At 48.3% G+C, this 22367-nt stretch overlaps 1 protein-coding gene and 1 pseudogene across 1 annotated transcript; both read left to right on the plus strand.

Moving 5' to 3' along the window:
* The first annotated feature begins 2242 nt into the window (after positions 1-2242).
* LOC137145749 (olfactory receptor 10D3-like) lies at positions 2243-3217 on the plus strand. Its single transcript, XM_067536680.1, has one exon. It carries the CDS (start codon positions 2243-2245, stop codon positions 3215-3217), a length of 975 nt encoding a protein of 324 aa, XP_067392781.1.
* Positions 3218-10000: 6783 nt separating this feature from the next.
* Positions 10001-21171, plus strand: LOC137145750 (putative olfactory receptor 10D4; annotated as a pseudogene).
* Positions 21172-22367: the final 1196 nt, after the last annotated feature.

Genomic DNA, 22367 nt, shown 5'->3' on the forward strand with positions numbered 1-22367 from the left:
TGTACTGGATAGCAAAAAGTGATCCCAAGTGGTGCACGGACATATGCTGTCCATCTGCACAGCGCTGACTTTCACCCTCACAGATAAACACACAACTGCATGACTACATCCAGAAGCCCAAAGAGACAGAAGAGGGCACAGGAGCAGCGGCTTATACTAACCAAGGAGAAAGCTTTGCTGGTGACACAGAGCGCTAGATGAACACCTGGCCCAGTTTCCTCCTCTTTCACACTCCAGGGTGGAATTCACTGGCTAGGGCTATACAGTGGGAGAGACTAGTTGATAAATAACATCCCATGTCCCCTAATGATTTTTGGGTTAGATTTTCAGCTGGTGGAAATCTACATAGCTCCTTTGATTCCAAAGGAGTTAGTCCTGATTTACACCACCAGGGTGAGTGACAGAGGGGAATCAGCCCCATTGAACCCAATGGAGTTACTCAGGATTCAGACCATGCCGAGTGAGAGGAGAATCTGTAGTCTGGTGGAAACGAGGATCCAGCCCTTTCAGGTTATTACTGCTACCCTTATTTATGTCAGCTGAGCAGCTGGTCCCTGGGGGTGTGTGAGTGTTCTCTAAAATGATGCAAAATCTCAGTTAATTGGTGACTCTGCTGAGGTCTCAGACCAGGAGCCTGGAGGGGATTGAGAGACCGAGTCCCAAAGGGATCTTGGGTAATTTAAAAACCATGGACAGTCTAAAGTCTGTGGGAAGCTGTGAAAAAGCTGTGGGGCTCTGCAGCAGCCTGTGGCGATAGGCTGTGGACATCCCTAGATACCTTCGGAGACGATGAGGTCTGCAGGCTGGATAACAAAAACACAGACCGGGCACCACTCCTGTGTGATGTGCTGTTTTGGATGAGAAATCTGGACACTTCTACACAGGGGTGACGGCCAGGGGGAAGAGGAAACTTCCATTCAGCTGGATCGTCCTCTCCCAATGCAACCAGTGTAAGACATCCAGTCTGGTAAAGATTTTCTCTGTGCCTCAGTCTCTTTCTGTCTTGAAATCCGTCAGTCTCTGCCTCACTCAAGGATGATGTCACACAGATGATTTCTTTACAGAAAAATCCATCCATCCATCTGTCCGTGCATCTCTCTGCAGTACCTGTCTGCCTGTCTCTCTCTTGTGGCTGTGTATCATTTATCTCCCTCTCTCCGTTAATCTCTGTGTGGCTATGTACACATCAGAGCTTAGCTTGGTGTATGCTACGATGTTCAGGGGGCTAAATAAGACAGCGTAAGTTACACTGACCTAAGTGCTGTGTGGAGAACTTTGTGTTGGTGGGAGAGCTTCTCCCACTGACATAGCCACTGCTGCTCGCAGGGGCTGGAGTATTTAACATGATGGTAGAGCTCTGTCCCATCGGCTTAGCCTCTCTGTACTAGCAGTGCTACAGCAATGCTGCTGTAAGCTGTGTAGTGTAGCCAGCAGGTGATAAACCCAACACGGCAGCTTCTGCCTGTCAATAGCACCTCATGCATGGGGAAAACTCCCTGACAAAATGCAAATAGACACTTCATTTTTCTCCTTCAAATCTGACCTTAAAAATCCCGTTGTGATATTCACAGAACGCAGCCTGCTGATCATGGCTGAACAGATAACAAGCTGTTACTATTCCTCTTCCTCCCTTTTCCTTTTTTTCTAACCCCCATAAAAATTCATATCATTAACAAAGCTGGGACAATTCTTCACCAGATTTATTTGTTTGTATGTTGCATTCGCACCCTCTCCTTTAACACAAACACAGAGCAGCACCTATATTGATAAAAATGAATCCCTGCTAAAACAAACTACTCCACTGCACACACAGTAATCCCTATGCAGAGAGGATGAGAGAAGGAACAAACCACATATGACACACATTGGTCACATCAGCTCATCCGCCAGTGGAAGGCTCTAAGATGCTGTGGAGATAACGATGGGGCAGGAGCCTGTATAGAATAGAGTTGAAGAAATTAGAACAGGAGAGAAGAGATGAAACTGGAATAGAGTAGAATAGAATAGGACATCCCCTTTGTCTGCTTGTCTTTGGATGATAAGATCTTTAAGGCAGACATTTTCTCTTTCTGAGTGCTGCTCTGCAGTGAGGACCTGATCCCAACAGGCATGAGAATGATGTAAATATAAACTACTACGAGTGAAAGTGAGTAGTGGGGTGACATGCAATAAAGAGGCGGCAGTGGAAGGAAGGGTAAGCATTGCAGTAATGGGATGATATATCCTTTTGTTTCTGTAACTCATGGGCATTATTTCTCTCCCTTACCCCAGGAATGATTCCCACGTGGGGTTGGTCAACCACACAGTGGTGACTCATTTCATCCTATCAGGAATACCCAACACTGACGGCCTTCAGACCATCCTCTTCGTCGTCTTCTTAGCTTTCTATCTCTGCACCCTGCTGGGCAACCTGCTCATCTTATCAGCCATCCTTGGTGACTCCCGCCTGCACACTCCCATGTACTTCTTCCTCTGCAAACTTGCCGTGCTGGACATTGGATTACCCTCCATCATCACCCCCAAGCTGCTCGCCAACCTCTGCGGTCAGAGCAGGGTCATCTCGCTGGGTGGCTGCATGTCCCAGATCTTCTTCTACCAGTTCCTGGGCGGCACCGAGGGCCTGCTCTACATCGTCATGGCCTTTGACAGGTATGTGGCCATCTGCCACCCGCTGCGCTACCTGATCATCATGAACTGGAAGGTGTGCGCCATCCTGGCTGCCAGCACCTGGGTCACCGGCTTCTTTCACGCCACCATTCTCACCAGCCTGACCTTCACGCTGCCCTACTGCGGGCCCAATGTGGTGGACCATTACTTCTGTGACATCTTCCCCATGGCCAAGCTGGCCTGCGCGGACACGTACGTTATCGAGACCGTGAGCTTCTTCAGTAATGGCCTGGTGCCCATGACGTGGTTCTTCCTCATACTCATGTCCTATGTCCACATCGTCTACTCCATCCTGAAGATGAACTCAGACGAAGGGCGAAGCAAAGCAGCCTCAACTTGCACCTCACATCTGATGGTGGTGACGCTGTTCTTTGGGCCCTGTGTCGTGTTCTACATGCAGCCAGAGATGAGCAAAGTGGTGGCAACCGCTCTGCAGATCTCTACCGATGTGGTACCGCCCATGCTGAACCCAGTCATCTACACACTGAGGAACAAGGACGTGAAACGGGCTCTGAGGAAACTGAGAGGAGGTCAGATGACTGAACGTTGATATGCTGTATCTGCAGAAGTAGCATGTGGGTGAGCATTGAAATATGTCTATGAATTCATCCGTATGGCTCTTTTGTGTCTTATGTGAGAGTCTGTCTCTCTCCTTCCTCATACAGTCCCAGCTATCTATCTGGAGCTCTACAAATTATAAAAGTGCTGCTAAAAGCTTCTAGCTGTCTTGGACATGCTTTAAAGCTGACATGTTGAAAGCTGTCTAAAGGATAGGCACTCTCAGTCTGTATTAAAATTAATAGGAATTGGAGATCCAAATCTCATAGCTGACTTTGAAAGTCTCAGCCTCATTGCACAAATCTACAGAAGCCAGGGCAGCATCTTCTGCAAACTCAGGAAAGGGAAGAAAACAATTCTCTTCATTATCTGGCACAAACCACATGTCAGCAGGAAGCTGTGCTAGAGAGCTGCCTAATGATCCTGGAAGAACAGCTGGGTTTTTCAACATGTCCTGAAGTTCAATGGATTTGTGGTAAAATTTTCAAAACCACCTCAGTGATTTAGGAACCTAAATCCCATTTTCATAGAATCATAGAAGAACACGGTTGGAAGGGACCTCAGGAGGTCGTCTAGTCCAGCCCCCTGCATAAAACAGGACCAACCCAGCCCCATCAAAAGTGATGGAGGCATTTAGCAGTCTAAGGTACATCTTCACTGACGGCTGCACATTCGCCGTCATCAGATCGATTTTCCCAGAACAATTGAGCTGTCAGTGAGGACCCGCTCAATGGATGTGGAAGTCGACTTGTGAAAACGACCCCTTCAAGTACTGCGGCGCAGTGAAGACGCCGTGCACAAAGGAAGTTAAGAAGTCGACAGGCGTTACGCAATCTATTCTGCATAGCTTGTGTAACTCCTGTCGACTGCCGCCAAATTTTAAGGTACGTGTAGACCAGGCCTAAATCTCTCTGAAAGTCCCTGGGATTGAGGCTCCTGAGGACCAGATTTCAAAGGCATTTTATCACCTAAGAGGGTTTTCAAGAGCACCTTGAGTGAGTCAGCCACCAGCCTCCCATTTAGTTTCAATAGGAGTTGAGCACCTGACCTATTTAAAAGCCTTAGTAATTCCACTAGGCACATAAACCCCTTTGTAAATCTAGACATTAGGCCAGAGGATATTTAGACACCTAGCAGGATTTTCAGAAGCACGTAGGCACCTAGCCCCCCTTGAAATCAACCAGAGTTAAATGTCTGGGGCCAGATTGTTAAAAGGGGGACAGATAGCAATTTCCTGGATACATTTTACTACATGAGCTTTAATACCTTGGAGGTCCATTGTATTAAAAATGCAGCTGTGTGTGTGTTACTGTGAAGACCCCAGTCAGCAAGGAGAGAGATGTGTGTGTCCACCCAAGAAAGGCAAAGGCTAGGAAGCTGGTAGCGTTGGCCCTTGCTGGATCATTAAGGGAAAATGCAGGTGCAGTTGCTCTGAACTGTAACAAAAATTGGGGCCTAAACACCAGGATCCATTTGAAAATCCCACTATGTGCCTATCTGCACCTTTGAAAATCTGGCCGTTGGGAGCCTATGTCCCACTGAATGTCAGTGAGAACTGGGCTCCTTAATGGCTTTTGGAAATAAGACTTACTCTCCAAAGTTACTTAGGGGGGTTTGTATATTTTACCCTGTACTCAGACAGAGCTAGAAAGATAAAGAAAAAAGGAAGAAAAGAAGCTAATAGAAGGTTTAATGGATGTGAGAACTCTATACTCAACACCTGCACTGTGTTTTGGGCTTGTGCTACGAATGTATTGTGTTTTCTGCATCCGTTGCACTTGAATTTTGAGCAACATTCAATGTGTATAAAACCAAAACCTGGGACTCAAATGAGGATTTTTTCCTTTTTTCCACCCTCAGTTGTTTTATTGGAACTTGTCTCTAAGTTGCCTGTGCTTCTTCTTGGTGTTCAAATTAAAAATAAATCTGGAAACCAGTGTGTGGAGAGGACTGGACCCATTTATGAGACTGGCAAATAAAAAGTGAAATTGAACAAAACAGCAAAAACATGAAAGGAAAAAGAGTTGGGCTTTGAGGCTGAGTTTTCCAAAGCGCCCAAGGACGTTAAACGTCTGCGGCAATTGGAAAACTAGTTCGCTTCAGGCCCCTTTGACATTTCCAACCTAAAGTGGAAGTGTGATATTAGAAGTTAGAGAAGTGACTTAATCTCTCTGGGGCTCAGTTCTTCACCTGATGCACTGTGGTACCTGATGCACTGTGGCACTCTTTTCTCCCACCCATTTCTCTTGTAAGCTCTTTGGGGCAGGGTCTGTCTCTGACCAGTGTGGGTGCAGTGCCCATTACCTTCTAATGGCCTTCTACAAAAGAAAAATAATATTTTTGTGAATTGTCATCAGCCCTTATGAAGTGGGTTTTTGTCCATAAATAAAAAAACAATTAAAATTTAAAAAGGAAAGGAATTGAGGCAGATAATGTGAGCCATGCCACTTGCCCTTTTCCCTGCAGGACAGTCCACACTACCACAACATCCCAGAATTAAAAACAGCCCTGACTGAGGGAGGAGCACCCCTCCTGAGTTGCCTGCACCACCCCCTGCACTGCAGTTCCCCTTTGCACTGCCGGGGCTTAGGCTGAATTTTCTCTGTTGTTTCTTTGCCATTGCCCAGGAAACCAATTTCCAAAGAGCCACAAACCCAGAAGAGGGTGACTGAGCAAAGAGAACTTGGAATGGAAGAGAAGTGCACAGCTGTGGACATTGACTCTAAAAGCAGCTGTAACTTCTGATGGACAATGGGAAAGCTGCATTGACCTCCAGGCCCTGGGCACTGGATGGCTGTAGAGGGAGAAGGGGGAGAGCAGGTGGCTATATCGTTTAGTAACTGAGAACTGTATCAGCTCAACACACCTACATTTAAAGAGCCCATGGGAATTATTTGCAAAGCATTATCTTGTGGCTAGGACAAAGGAGTGGGACACAGGAGATCGGGGTTAAAGTACAGGGTCTGTGGAAGATTTCTTATTTGACCTTGAGTAACTCACTAAATCGCTTTGTGCCTCTGTTTCCCCATCTGTTAAACAGAGACCACTAAATCCTTTGTCTCTCTAATTCATTTAATGTGTATCCATTTCAGACAGTGACAGCTGCGCAACACCCAGCAGAAAGGGGCACACATTTGTGTTCCAGTCTGTAGGTCTGACCATAATACCAATGAAAAGAATCAGAGCCGACCCAGGGTGGGGGCACGAGGGGTCAGGTGACCGTGCAGATTTCTGCCAGAGTTTGCTGGCCAGGCCCCCTCCCTCTCCAGAGGCTCCTGGAGCAGGCTGCAAGCTGTGACCCCGGGGAGATGGAGAAGTGAACACTTTGCTGTGGGAGCTGCAGGGAGGGGCAGCTGAGAGCAGAGCGTGTGAGTGTCTTTGAACTGTGCCCTCTGCCCACCATCAGCAGGTCCCAGCTGCCTCTGATAGGAACAGTGAGAATACAAGTAAAAAGAGTAAAATGCAGCTCGGCCCTGCTGTTCATGGCAATGACACATGGAACTCAGCTGGTGCCAGCCAAGAGTAACTGGGGAGCTGCTACCCAGCCCAGTGATAAAGGCCCCCTTGGGCATTCATTAGAACACCTGCTTTTTAATTAACCCCAAAGGCCATTCCACATCATGGTATGTTATGACTGAGCTGGGATAATCTGTCTACAGAGACTAATTATAACTTCTGCCTTCTGCCACTTCAGTCCCAAATAAGATGGCTCCCAAATAAGATGCCCACCACAGGAATAGCAAGAAATGACAGCGATGAAAAGAATTGCAAAGGGCCTTACTGACACTGCTCTGCTATGGCAGCTGCAAACGGATCCAGGAGCTCAGTGCTGACAAGCCCCTAACACAGCCCTGCTTCCCCGGCTCTGTCACACCCTCTGTGTGTGGGGTCTATGGACTGGTTTAAGTTACAGGCTATGCCAGCGATGTAGCTAACCAGTGTTAAGCCTTTAGCATTGAGGCACAGTAGAGGTGCAAGACGAGCCTTATCTGGCTAGTGAAGGAGCAACTTTGTTAAGTTAAATGAACGTTAATTCTCTAAAGTTCCTTTCCCTATGAACACTGGTTGTGCAAAGAGATGGGTAAGAGAACATGCTGGGACCCAGAGAGACGCAGAGTGATGTTCATCCCAGTGGAAAGAGAAGGGATGGTGTTGGGGGTAATGCTCAGACTGGAATCATAGACCGCTGGGTCAGATTCCTGGCTCTTCCACACACTCCTTTTGTGACCTCAGACAATTCAATCAGTCTGAGATTTTCAAGAAAGCCAATAGGAGTTAGGAGCCCAAAGCCCATTGCACTAGAAAGAGTTTTGTGAGCCTGGCTTCTTCAAAAATCTCACCCTCAAATTCTCTCTGCCTCAGTTCCCCCTTGTAAAAAGGGGCCAGTAACCCTTCCTATGTTTGTGAACTCTCAAAAGCAGGAACTACCTCATGCTGTGTCTGAGCAGCACCCAGAACACTAGGGACATGACCTTCCTGTTGTTGATAGGGACCACAATACTGCCAGTCTGTACTGCATTGCAAAAAGTGATCCCAAGTGGTGCATGGGACCTATGCTGTCCATCTGCACAGCGGTGACTTTCACCCTCACAGATAATCACACAACTGCATGAATACATCCAGGTGCACAAAGAGACAGAAGGGGGCACAGGAGCAGCGGCTTATACTAACTAAGGAGAAAGCTTTGCTGGCGACAGAGACCACTAGATGAACACCTGGCCCGGTTCACTTCCATTTCACACTCCTGGGTGGAATTCACTGGCTTGTGTTACACAGCAGGAGAGACTAGATGATAATTAACATCCCATGTCCCCCCATCATTTTTGGGTTAGATTCTCACCTGGTGTAAATCTACATAGCTCCTTTGAGTCCAATGGAGTCAGTCCTGATTTACACCACCAGGGTGAGTGACAGAGGGGAATCAGCCCCATTGAACCCAATGGAGTTGCTCAGGATTCAGATGATTCCAAGTGAGAGGAGAATCTGCAGCCTGGTGGAAATGAGGATCCAGCCCTTTCAGGTTAATACTGCTACCCTTATTTATGCCAGCTGAGCAACTGGTCCTGGGGGTCTGTGAGTGTCCTCTAAAATGATGCAAAATCTCAGTTAATTGGTGACTCTGCTGAGGTCTCAGACCAGGAGCCTGGAGGGGATTGAGAGACCGGGTCCCAAAGGGACCTTGGGTAATTTAAAGACCATGGACAGTCTAAAGGCTGTGGGAAGCTGTGAAAAAGCTCTGGGGCTCTGCAGCAGCTTGTGACAATAGGCTGTGGACATCCCTGGCTACCTATAACAAAAGCGCAGACCGGGCACCTCTCCTGTGTGATGTGCTGTTTTGGGTAAGAAATTTGGACGCTCCTACACAGGAGTCACGGCCAGGGAGAAGAGGAAAATTCCATTCAGCTGGATCATCCTCTTCCAATGCAGCCAGTTACACCGACCTAAGCGCTGGTGCGGAGAACTCTGTGTTGGTGGGAGAGCTTCTCCCACTGACATAGCCACTGCTGCTCACGGGGGCTGGAGTATTTAAGTTGACGGTAGAGCTCTGTCCCACCGGCTTAGCCTCTCTGTACTAGCAGTGCTACAATGACGCTGCTGTAAGCTGTGTAGTGTAGCCTGCAGGTGATAACCCCAACACAGCAGCTTCTCCCTTCTCCCACTTCTCCCACTGACATAGCCACTGCTGCTCGCAGGGGCTGGAGTATTTAACATGATGGTAGAGCTCTGTCCCATCGGCTTAGCCTCTCTGTACTAGCAGTGCTACAGCAATGCTGCTGTAAGCTGTGTAGTGTAGCCAGCAGGTGATAAACCCAACACGGCAGCTTCTGCCTGTCAATAGCACCTCACATGGATGGGGAAAACTCCTAACAAAATGCAAATAGACACTTCATTTTTGTCCTTCAAATCTGACCTTAAAAATCCCCTGTTGTGATATTCACAGAATGCAGCCTGCTGATCATGGCTGAGCAGATGACAAGCTGTCGCTATTCCTCTCCTTTTTCCTTTTTCCCATAAAACACCCAAACATTTCATATAATTAACAAAGCTGGGACAATTCTTCATCAGATTCATTTTTTCGTATGTTGCATCCGCACCCTCTCCTTTAACACAAACACAGAGCAGCACCTACAGTGATAAAAATGAATCCCTGACAAAACAAAGAACTCCACTGCACACAAAATAATCCCTGTGCAGAGAGGGTGAGAGAAGGAACAAACCACATGTGATAAATGTTAGTCACATCCCCTCATCCACCAATGGAAGGCTCTAAGATACCCCATCTTTATCACCATAGTAAGCGTCCATATAGAATAGAGTTGAAGACATTAGAAAACGAGAGGAGAGAAGAGAAGAAACTGGAATAGAGAGTAGGACATCCCGTTTGTCTGTCCGTCTTTGGATGGTAAGAACTTCAAGACAGACATTTCCTCCTTTTGTATTCTGCACTGCACAGTGAGGACCTGACTCCAACCTGCTCATCTTATCAGCCATCCTTGGTGACTCCCACCTGCACACCCCCATGTACTTCTTCCTAGTATGATCTATAAGAACTGAATAGATAGAAGATGGTTGAATGGAAAAGAAGAAAGGAAAATTAAATTGAGTAGCATGAAATAGAATCAATGAAATATTAGAGTCCTGATTCTCCACTCACTTTCACCTAAATTATGATGGTTAGAAAGTTTTACCTTTGTACATTAAGTTGTGGTGTGCAGATTGCTAATCTGGCTGCATTATCTCTGTGCTTCCAGGAATGACCCCGTCTCGCATGGAAATGGAGAATTGCACTGTGGTGTTTGAATTCATTCTGTTAGGGATACCCAAAACCAAAGGTCATGAGACCATCCTCTTCATCAGCTTCTTAGCTTTCTACCTCTGCACCCTCCTGGGCAACCTGCTCATTTTTTGAGCCATCCTCGCTGACTCCCGCCTGCACACCCCCATGTACTTCTTCCTCTGCAATCTCTCTGTGCTGGATCTTGGATTCATCTCTATCAGCACCCCTAAATTGCTGGTCAGTCTCTGGGCCAAGAGTAGAACCATCTCGCTGGGAGGGTGCATGCCCCAGGTCTTCTTCTTCCACTTCTTAGGCTGCACCGAGGGCCTGCTCTGCACCGTCATGGCCTTTGACAGGTACGTGGCCATCTGCTATCTGCTGCGCTACCTGATCATCATGAACTGGAGGGTGTGCGCCATCCTGGCTGCCGGCACCTGGATCACCAGCTCCTTACATGCCACCATTCTCACCAGCCTGACCTTCACGATGCCCTACTGCGGGCCCAATACGGTAGACTATTTCTTCTGTGACATCTTCTCTGTGGCCAAGCTGGCCTGCGCAGACACATACGTCATCGAGACCGTGACCTTTACCAACACTGGGGTAGTGGCCATGATCTGCTTCTTCCTCATCCTTGTATCCTATGTCTGCATCATCTACTCCATCCTGAAGATGAATTCAGCTGAAGGGCGACGCAAAGCAGCCTCGATTTGTGCCTCACATCTGACGGTGGTGACACTGTTCTTTGGGCCCTGCACCCTGGTCTACATGCAGCCACGTCAGAGCAAAGTGCTGGTGACTGCTGTGCATCTCTATGGCTATGTAGCCACACCCGTGCTGAACCCGGTCATCTACACACTGAGGAACAAAGAGGTGAAAGGGGCTCTGCGGAAACAGAGGGGATCAGATGACTACACATTGATGTGCTGCGTCTGCAGAAGTAGCATGTGGGTGAGCATTGAAATATGTCTACTAATTCATACACGTGGCTCTTATGTGGCTTATGTGAGCGTCCGTCTTTCTCCTTCCGTGTACAGCCCTACCTGTATATCTGGAGCTCTATAAATCATAGAAGTGCTGCTAAAAGCATCTAGCTGTCTTGGACATACTTTCAGGCTGATATTTTCAAAGCAGCCTAAAGGATAGGCACACTCAGTCTGCATTAATATTAATAGGAATTGGAGAACTAAATCTTCTAGCTGACTTTGAAAATCTCAGCCTCATTGCAGAAATCTACAGAAGCCAGGGCAGCATCTTCTGTAAACTCAAAAAAAGGAAGAAAATAATTCCCTTCATCAGCTGGCACGGACCCAATGTCAGCAGCACCTGACTTACTTAGACGTCTTAGTGCATCCCACTAGGCACCTCATCCTCTTTGTAAATCTAGAGCTTAGGCCACATTTTAGGAGATATTTAGGGACCCAGTGGGATCTTTCAAAAACACCTAGCTCCCAGGGAGAACTGGGTTTCTTAATGGCTTTTGAAAGTGGGCTTACTCTGCTAAGTCACTTCGGTGGTTTTGTAAATGTTACCCTCTACTCAGACAGAGAGATAGAAAGAGAAATAAAAAAAGAAGAAAACATGCTAATAGGAGATTTAATGGATGTGAGAACTCTATACTCCTCACAGGCAGTGTATTTTGGACTTATTGTACATATGTATTGTGTCTTCTGCATCCGTTGCATTTGAATTTTGAGCAACATTCAATGTATATAAAACCTAAACCTAGGACTAAAATGAGGGTTTGTTTTTTTTGTTTTTCATTCTCAGCTCTTTTATTGGAACTTGTTTCTAAGTTGCCTGTGCTTCTTCTTGGTGTGCAAACTAAAAATAAAGCTGGAAACCAGTGTGTGGAGTGGACTGGACCCATTTATGAGACTGGCAAAGAAAAAGTGAAATTTAACAAAACAATAAAATCATGAAAGGAAAAGAAGGTTGGTCTTCGAGGCTGGGGTTTCCAAAGGGCCCAAGGAAGTTCAAAGTCCATGGGAATTAGACACCTAGCTCCCTTTAGGCCTCTTTGAAATTCCCAGCCTAAAGTGGAGGTGTGATATTATGTTCATTCATTTTTGCAGAGGGTGAGTTTAACGGTTATATACCACTTAAGTCCTAAAATATTTATTATATTTGCACACTTAGCCCGAAAAACTGATCACCACAAGATATTATTGAGATCAACAGCTTAGTAGATTTCAGAAAAGGATCAGACATTTATATGAATCATGAACATTGTGAGTTGTATAAAACCCCCTCATCACTATCGTTATTGTCAAGGACTAGTTGTACATTTTCCTTTGAAGCTTTTCTTTGATGGAAATTTGGGTTTTCAAGGGACCTGCAAAGGGGTAAACATCACCCTCTAGGTGGGAAAAGGAGCCTCTGCAACTGAAAACCTGCTTACAACACTACACAATCAGCTGGGCACCAAGGAAAGTAGTTCTACTGGGCTAGAAATGTATAGAAATCTCACTGCATATAGCGATGGCCATTTTGACATCACTCGGCAATCTGAACCACTGACTCAAGCAGAGCTACAGCTGGTTCACTCCAGTTGGGGAATCTGGTCCATGGATTCCAGAGAAGGTAGAGCAGATTCACAGCAGTCAGGGATCTGTCCCATTTAACGCTGTGTGGATCTCTAACAATGCCTAGAGCTCTGGCTCCATTGTGGCAAGTTCTGTGCAGGGTCAGTCCATGCCCTAAGGAGCTGATGCTCTAAATCGCCAAAGGAGGCATCATTATCCCCATTTTACAGATGGGAAACTAAGGCACACACACATCAAATGACACAGGGAGTCTACGGCAGAGCTGGGAACTGAGATGAGCTATCTGGAGTCCCACTCCAGCGCCCTCACCACAGATCCAGCCTCCCTTGTGAAATATTGAGCATGGTCTTTTGTAGCACTGAAGGGCCTGTCCAGGATCCCTGTCAAGGTTCATGGCCCCATTGTGCTGAGTGTGGCACTAGACAGAGGGACAGAGTGTGCTCCAAAGACAAGACGTGCTGATGGGAGACACGACGAGTTCGTGTGGCATAGCAGGGGACGGGGTGGGGGTTTACAAAAATAAGACACGGGGTGACTTACGTAATTTTCTTTGTAGGAGCTGAAGAGCGTGGACAGTTCCAAGGGGTGGGAGAAGGGCATGGACGAACCAATGGGCTGATACACTTTGGCTGTTGCTATGTCCCTAAAGAACGTCAAACATGCTGCATTCTTCCCTGGGATCCCTTCTTATAGAATCCTGAAATTCTGTTTTTCCTTTTCCTTTTTGCATTAAAACATAAGAGCCACAGTCATGGCCCAGGACCCCATTGTGCCAGGGGCTGTACAAATACAGAACAAAGACACAGCTCCTGCCCCACGATGCTAATCCCATGCCCCTCCCCCCCCAGCGGTCAGAATGGCTTGTCTGTGGCCCCTGGGATTGCAGCCCCACCTCCAACCCAGGCCTGAATGGATTTAGCCTTGCCGCCCTGGGTTTTGTGCAGTCAGAAAATAACCCTCATGGAGAAATGAATGCCAAGTGACTTGCCCAAGGTCTTACAGTGAGTCTGTGGCAGAGATGGAAAAAGAACCCAGGAGTCCTGACCCCACACCTCACCTTGCTCTTACCACATGAAAGAGAAATGCAATCCAAGAGTCATGCATACCAAGCTGTGCTTCTCTAGCCATTAGAGTATTGGAACAAACACCTGCAGAAGAGGGCTAGAACCCAGAAGTTCAAGCATTAGAGCCCTACGCTCCTCCCAGAGCCACAGATAGAACTAGGAGTCCTGAGAACCATCTCCAAGTCAGCCAGTTCTCAGGCAATTCCTGCTGAAGGCAGGATAAATCATAGCTCAGGCCTGGGCAGTTTCCTGCCCCCCCATCTCATCAGGGTGTCTTTCATCTCTTTGTTCCTCAGTGTATATCTGAGGGGGTTGAGGGGTGGGGGTCTGTTTCTATGACTCATTTGTTTACATTTCTCCTTCAGCTCTGACGTAGCTTTTCTCTCTGCAGCGTCTTATAACCTTGCACCTTGTTTCTGCCATTCCTCCTCTTCACTTCCCCCCGCCCGGCCCCGTGTGTATTTCTCTCCCTCAAGGTCACTCAGAGCTGCGCCAATATTAAGCTGTTGACTTTTGCCAGGGGACATTATTAGAAGCCTGGTTTGGGCAAAGTGAAGACGACCCACGTATTTCTTTAGTGAGGCGAGCCCGGGGCGCCTTGCTTGAATGGAGCACTCCTGCAGATTGCACCTGGTGCTGGCAAAGACCGATACACGAAAGTGCCTTGCTTAATTTAACGCACAAATTCTGACAGAACACTGCTCTGGCTGGTATCTCAGGCCCAGCCTCTCCCCACATGCAGCCACCCGCCAGTTAGTCTGAGCCCAGAGCTCTGCTAGAAGATGCTGCTTTGCAGAGCGTGGAGCGGGCGACCCACTCGGATGTGCTTGGAGTCAGTGCTAATCCCAATGTCCCAAGAAAGTCCTAGGGGACACTGTGCTGGAGGGAAGAGGGGGGGGGGGGGGCTCAGTAGATAGCCCTGTTCTCTCTGGGTATTGTCTACACAGGGATCAAAAACCTGCAGCTGACCTGTGCCAGCCGTGGCTGTGTGGCAAGTCTTTTATCCCTGTGTAGATGTACTCTCTGAGTCAGGGTGCAGGGCGTCAATGCAGTGCTTGGGTCATTAGTCAGGCCATTGGCGAGGTCACGGCACATTTCGATCAAAACAGAGGTTTGAACCTTCATTTCCTGGCTAAATTCTAACACAGACACTTCTTTACATTGTAGGCACAGAGACAGCTCTAACGTGAGGCCGGTCATATCCCCAGCTGGCAAAACTCACCACAGCACCATTGCAGTTAATGCCCCTAGGTCTTTTTACACTGGGCAAATTCACTGACTTCTGGCTGTAATGTGTAGACGCCAAGGTGCATGTCTATCAGGCTACATGTGAGCAGGTCTCCTTTCAAAGCAAGGCTGGGTGGAAAAAGGTTTTCCCATCTCATGAGAATTTTTGACATTTTGAAATTTGTCAGAACGGAAAAATGCAAAATCTCAACAGTGTAAACCGGCAAAAAATCACTTGGGGGAAAATACATGTTTCATTTTGATAATTGCAAAGTTTTTCAGTCCATACTGACCTTCTCCCCTTTTTAAAATGTCTAAACCAAGAGCTGTTTTCACTCAAAAACCTTACAACTTTCTGGTGTGACAAGATTGAAACGTGATGCTTTTACAATCTTGAACATTTTTAACCAAATATCTATCTTTTGGGGTCAGGTGTTTCATTGAACCAACACTGTTTAATGAGCAGTTCTGTTTTAGAAAAAATGACATTAGCCTACCAAAAACATGCCCCCCCCAAAAAAAAAAAAAAAAAAAAAAAAAAACTTAAAACCCAACAAAAGAGATCCACACACACAAAACACCCGAAAATTCCTGACACGCTTAATTTCAAAGGTTCTTTTTCCTGGCATCTGGCTGAGCTAAGTGGAGGGTTAGGGGAAGTGTGAGGAGCCTTGGAAAGACATCATTTCTACTTGAGTGCATGCATCGCTCTGGGTTCCTCCATGGCCCCTCATTTACACAGCGCATCTAACCTCACTCCTGTGAGGGACAGAGGGGTTTTCATCCCCATTTCACAGGCTGAGCAGCAGAGAGGTTGTCAGGGATTTTCATAGGGCCCCAATGGACTTGATGCCTCCTTTGACATGGCCAGCATAGGTAACTCACCCAAAGTCACCCAGGCAGCCTGTGGCAAATCTTGAACCCAAGTCTCCCGAGTTGCAATCTGCCCACAACAGCAGGTTTTGTTGCTCCTACAAACGCAGGAACTCTGCTACACGTCGCTGAGCGCTGCATACTGGCAGCTTGTCTGTTAACACGCCATGTGCACACACCCGGGCACCTCTCCTTCACAGAGAGCTCTTGGAACGCAGCCCAGCACTGTGCCCGCACGAGCAGCCTTTGCAGGAGAAAAGGTCTCTGCATCTTTCTGAAGAACCCTGGCCCAGATCCTTCACTGGTGAAACTGACCCCCAAGGGCTGCAGCCCTTTTCTCTGAATGCCACGGCTCTTGGCTGCTCACAATCTGGGCAGCGTTCAGCCTGCAGACCTAGAGGGGAAAGGTTTCCTAGGACAGCCACAAGTCAAGTGCCCAGGGGCTGCATCGACAAACAGTACCAGCGAGATCAGGACCCCACCTGGCCGGGTGCCACCCAGACACACAGAGCCACAGAGAGCAGGACACCGGCGTGCCAGCGCTGCACAGACAAACAGTAACAGAGCTCGGGACCATCACGGGGTCTACTCACCGCTAGGGTGCCTGGGGAGTCTCACCTTCCAGGCCCAGCACCTCCTTCCGCTGCTCATCCATGCGCCCCGCCGTGTCTCTGAAACTCAGAGTGCTCTATCTTCATGGCTTGTCCCTCTGGCCAGGTCATTAAAATCCTCCCCTTCCAGGGTAGGAAAGTCCCAGCAGACAATTGTCCGAGGCAGCCTTCTGCTCCATGGCCGGGTCTGTGCCGCTGCAACAGTGGGTGGGGTGGGAACCCAGGCCCACCCGCTATTGCAGGGTCCAGCCCAGGGGGACCCTCTGTCTAGCAATGATGGGCTGCTTGCTGCCAGCCCCTCTTGCTATTTCCCTGGAGCTCTGCCGGCTCACCCCCTCTCTGGGCTTACCAGCCCAAACTGCCTCTTTCCAGGGACTCACTGCTTCACTCCATAGCCCCAAACACCCCCTGCCCCTTCTCCCAGGGAGTGGCGGCTGCCAACTTCCTGGCTTTATACCAGCCCCACTTGTTCCTTCCCAGCTGGGCTCCATCAACCTTTCCAGCCCTGCTTCTCCCCAGGTGCAGGTTAATTAACCTAATTTAACCAGATTTGCCTCGCCTGAGCTGGACGCTCCCTTGTGCCAAGCACCGCACAGTTGCTCAGGGAATGGCACCCTTTGTGGCAGGCACCACTTAGACACACAGCAACAGACCCCCCCACACTGTGCCCGGCACTTGGCAGACACACAGTGGCCAGAGTGTAGGGGGGCTAGGGGCTGGCTGGGAAGGCTGGCCAAAGTGGAAGGGAGGGCATCCAGCTGGGGGGTTCTGCCCAGAATGGAGGGGCTGAAGTGACTAGGGAGGCAGAACAGAGTAGGGGGCAAACAGGTCTGGCTGGAGTGTGCGGGGGGTTGAGGGGTCTAGGTATGTGGGCTGGCCAGAGTGGGAGGCAAGGGGTCAGGCCACAGGGCTGGTGAGAGAAGGGGGCGAGGGTACTAGCTACAGGGGCTGACAAAGTGGGGGGCAAAGGGTCTGCCTGAAGGGGCTGGTCAGATTGTGGGGGGTGAGGGGCCTGGGTAGGCGGCTGGTCTGGCATGACAAGGGGGTGAGGATGGGGCTGGCTGGAGGGGTCGGTCTAGAGTGTGGGGGAGAGAGGTATGACTGGAGGGGCTGTCTGGTTGTGAGGGGAGTGGCCACAGGCCTGGCTGGAGGGATTGGGCCAGAAAATAAAAGAAATATCAATTACATTAAAATAATGTACTTGTAAAAAGTTTCAAAGCATATAAAATACACTTTAAAACTCAAAACTTTAAAAACTTCCAAATATAAAAGAAACAAAGTAAATAAAAGTTGAAAAATATGAAAAATAAGATTTAAAACTCGAAATGTAAAGTCTGAACTTGAACCAGCAGCTGAGAGGTGAGAGTCAATGGGACGTGAGCTCCCTCATCACGTCAGGAGCTTCCGATTGCCCCCACTCTCTGCCCCCCAGGGCAGGGCTAACAGCAGTCTGACTCCAGCCATGCGGCCATCCCAGCCTAGGAGTGAGGGCTCCCAGACCCACAGACAAAGCCTGAGGGGAACCACTCCCATTTACACTTGCCGGACACAAGGCTCTTGCTCTGGTTGTACAGGGGCTAGGAGACCCCAGGCAGAGTTCAAATAAAACTAAGTTTTGCATAAGCCCTTATTTACACCATCCATTATGAATTATTCCTCCAGTGCCAGGTCTTCTTCCCCAGGTTACAGTTGGGGCAACTGAGGCACGGAGAGCTGAGGTAATTCAGTTGCGTAGCTGGGCTTAGATCACAAGAGCTCCAGGTGACTTGACCTCCTCTCTATAACCCCTGCTGCCTGACTGCCCTTGTTATCATTGTAGGCTGGGATTGTCAAGGCAGTCTAAGTGAGTTAGGCCCCCAAGACGCCATGCCTTACTCTCCCTTAGGTTCCTCTGCAAATCCCAGCCTTCATAGTTCTGAAAGTCAAGAGAAGCCCAGGCCTTAGAAGATGCCAAGAGAGACCCAGGGCCAGAATTACAAAGGGGTTTAGGCATCTAAAGAAGCTGATAGTTGCCTTGTGGGATTTGAAGTAACACCTCAGCAAGTTAGATGCCTAACTCCCATTGGATGCCCATGGGATTTAGCTACCTGGCAAATTTAGGAGCTTTGGGAAATCCCTGTATATACCTGCCCCCACCTTTAGGGGCCCAAATCCCTTTGTAATCCCGGCACACAGAAAGCACAAAAGCTGGGCTGGAGTCAGAAAACCCTGGGGGAAATCCTCAGGCCTGTGCTAGGCAGGGGGTCAGACTAGACGAGCAGAACGGCCCCTTTTGGCTTTACAGTGGATGAGTCTATGAACCTTTGCCTCTGGGCCTCTGCTTCTGAGCTGTTCAGGTCTCTCAGGAGTGAGTCCCACAAGCCCTTAGGAAATAGACATGGATAAATCACCTTCCCACAGCATCACTCCTTTAATGCCAGTGACGCTCAAAGCCAGCTACACACTGCTCAGCTGCAGAGAGCAACCAGTCTGAGTCTAGTTCTGTCAGATCATGCTCAGAGTGAGGGGTGAAAGGACTCTCACACACTTGTGTCCTTGGTGTCTAGATAGACAGATAATGACCGAAGAATCCTGGAGCTGAACGATTGGATTCATCATCTTTTGGGGAAAAATCCACAGAGGCCAGTACAGTAAGTGTGCTATTTCTATTAAATATATGTGGGGGATTAGCATGCAAGGGACATTTAAAGAACACAAATCAGAATTGCTGTCAGCATTCGGTAAGGATTTCACTGTTAAGTTACACAAATAACTAGACAGTCAGAAGAAACAAAAATTCCTCCTTTCGAAAATGTCAACTTTTCAGCAGAAACCCGAAACCCACTTTTTTTTCTCCTTTAGGCAACTGAAAACTTTCAGCTGAGAAGTGTAAATTTAAGATGAAAACCAAACAGGATTGCTTGTTGAGCATTGAGTTTTCCAGCATAAAAGATTTTCAATGAAAACAGACACACTGTGAGAAAAATGTTGTTTTGCTGTAAACCCAATTTTCCATCCAAAAAAGCAAGCAACCAACCAACCAAAATTTAACTGAAAATTTCCAGCCAGACTTAAACTTCAAACAAGGGTGGAGAAAATTTAATGTTGACTAATAACACAATAACTGGAAACACATTGATTCGGTTGCATCTGTTTGATTTCTGTTTCAAAGGAAAATAAAACTGAAAAATAGCCAAGCCGATACCCACAGAATATGTGTTATAGGGACTAGGAGCTTTGAACCCAGTTTCAGAGTTGCACCCAGCTGCCAGATCTGTCTATCCTGACATGGAGCTTAGATGGACAGGGAGGAGGTCACTGGGACTAGAAACCTCTTTGTCTAGCACCATATCCAGGCTCCATCACTGCTGACAGCTGAGCACAAATACTGTAACTAGGTGCACAGAATATACACATAATACGACACAGCCCGTCCCCCAAAGAACACACAGTCCTAGTAGACCCGGCAGAGAAAGGGAGGGAGGGAAAGAGAGTCCCAGGGAGGGGAAGTGACTGGCTGAAGGTCACACAGCAGGACAATGGCAGAGCCAAGAACAGAACCCAGGTGTCCTGATTGTCACTGACCTGCACAGCACTGACACAAAGTCACAAAGGGAAACGATACAACACAGCAGTAGCTGAGCGATGCCAGGTCGTGGCTCAGATCTTCACAGGTGTGAACTGACCCAGCTTCCAAGACATGTGCGGATTGACATCAGTGGGATAACGCACTGGACTAGTCATCTCATTCTCCGCAGTGAGGAGCCCTCACCGCCCCTGCTCAGTGGATGTGATCAGGGCTGTGCTCTGACAGTCACATTGTCAGTTATTATGGAGAGGGGAATCAGGGTCATTCCCTCAGTCACTCTGATCCTCACCGTTGCCCTTCTCCTTCCCTCTGCAGGAAGGACACAATGTGCTGAGGAAGAAAATGTCCAACCGAACCACCGTGACCGAGTTCCTGCTCCTGGGATTCTCTGAGGTGCGGGAGCTGCAGGTTTTGCACTTTGTGGTGCTTCTAGAGATTTACCTGGCAGCCCTGATGGGGAATCTTCTTATCATCACAGTCATAGCCCTCGACCGCCACCTTCACACCCCCATGTACTTCTTCCTGATTAATCTGTCCATCCTAGACATTGGCTCCATCTCTGTCACCATCCCCAAATCCATGGACAATTCCCTTATGAACACCAGGTCCATTTCTTACACTGGATGTGTCACCCAAGTCTTTTTCCTCATTTTCTTCTTGGGAGCAGATTTTTTTCCTTCTCACTGTCATGGCGTACGATCGCTACGTCGCCATCTGCCAGCCATTGCACTACGAGAGAGTGATGAACAGGGGAGCTTGTGTCCAAATGGGAGCCGGGGTTTGGGCCAGCGGTGTTCTCTATGCTGCACTGCACACCGGGAACACTTTTGCAGTATCCTTCTGCAGAGGCAACAAGGTGGATCAGTTCTTCTGTGACATTCCCCAGCTACTCAAGCTCACCTGCTCTGACTCCTACCTCACTGAAACGGGGGTCATTCTTTTTAGTGCAGACTTAGTCTTATGCTGCTTTGTTTTTATAATTGTGTCATACGTTCAGATCATCAGCACGGTGCTGAGAATCTCCTCAGAGCAGGGCCGGCACAAAGCCTTCTCCACCTGCCTGGCTCACCTCACTGTGCTCTCCTTGCTAGTTTGCACTGCTGGCTTTGCCTATCTGAAACCCCTCTCCAGCACGACGTCACGGCTGGATCTTGTGGTGGCGGTTTTCTATTCCGTGCTGCCTCCAGTGATGAATCCCATCATCTATAGCATGAGAAACAAGGAGATCAAAGCTGCCCTGAGGAAACTGACAGGGTGGAGATTATTCACTAAGGATTAAAGGTCCATCTTCCTCCTCTGACTGTGATTTCATTCTGTGTCTGTATAGAAATGTAATCAATAGGTGACAGAATTGTCTCTGTGAGAACATTTTTTGCAATCTCCTTACATGCAAAGGGGTATTTACTGACAAAACTGCAGACAAACTCAAGTCAATGGAGTTATTGTAGATTTACACAAGTGTAAATAAAATCAGAATCTATTTATCTATCTCCATGTCTATCTTAGGTTTTTGTACTGCCACCTATCCCCAGGCTATCTGAACACCTTCCACATGAAATCAGTAGCCAGATCAAAGTCTAGTGGACTGCGTGAGATCTCTGGGTCTTATCCTTTTGAGTGTATAACCTCTGCTTGAGGTATGATGGCTGTTGGTTTAGTGTTTGCTCATGTAACTCAGTGGGATATGATGATATGAAATGTCATATCTGTGGATTTATTGGCAAGCTGACAGAACAAGTCCGCTCTTTCTCAATGGCAGCGTGTTGTGCTGTATTCCAGACAACTGCCCTGCCTGGGACAGGTGTTTGACACCTTGCTGAAGTAGCACCACTGACAGCCATCAAGACTAGTCTTTGGGGTCATTGATTTTTATGGTCTCTGAATGATTTCCTTTCCGATCACCAGGTAAAATGATCCGATAGCGGATAGAACATCACAGTTTGAACCCATGTCACAGAGACAGGGGCCTGGTGAACAGGGCGTTTTTGCTCTGTGCAGGGAGGGGCTGAGTGTAAGGGGACTGTTGGCCCCTTACTGAAACTTAGTGGGTCGTCTTAGTGGGCCATCTCTCAGTACCAAATGACAAGGGAAGGGAGGGTGGGAAATCAGGGCCCTGAGATTGACATCCCCCAGGGCCAGTGCAGAAAGGCCAATGTTCCAGATCATCCTGATTGACAGGGCGGGCAGGCCAATGTGTGTGTGTGCGGGGGGACTGTCCTCTGTGTGAGCTGGAGCTGCCTGCAGAGAGCAGGGCCAAGTGGAGAACAAAGCGGCACCTGAGACATGGGAGCCAGCGGCTGAGAGGTCAGAGAAGCCCAGGGAGCTGAGCTGAGCAGACCCACAGCAGCAGAACCAGAGGGGCCCAAGGTGCAGCCCAGAGAGCCAAGCTGAGCTGAGCCACATTGAAGCAGGGTGGGGCTGGAGCTGGGACTGGATCCGTGTGGAGCCGAGTGCGGTGAGCATCTGGGGAGAGCG

Source organism: Emydura macquarii, unplaced genomic scaffold (assembly GCF_026122565.2).
Source record: "Emydura macquarii macquarii isolate MOO-44397 ecotype Brisbane River unplaced genomic scaffold, CSIRO-AGI_Emac_v2 contig_3612, whole genome shotgun sequence".
NCBI classification, from domain to species: Eukaryota; Metazoa; Chordata; order Testudines; family Chelidae; genus Emydura; species Emydura macquarii.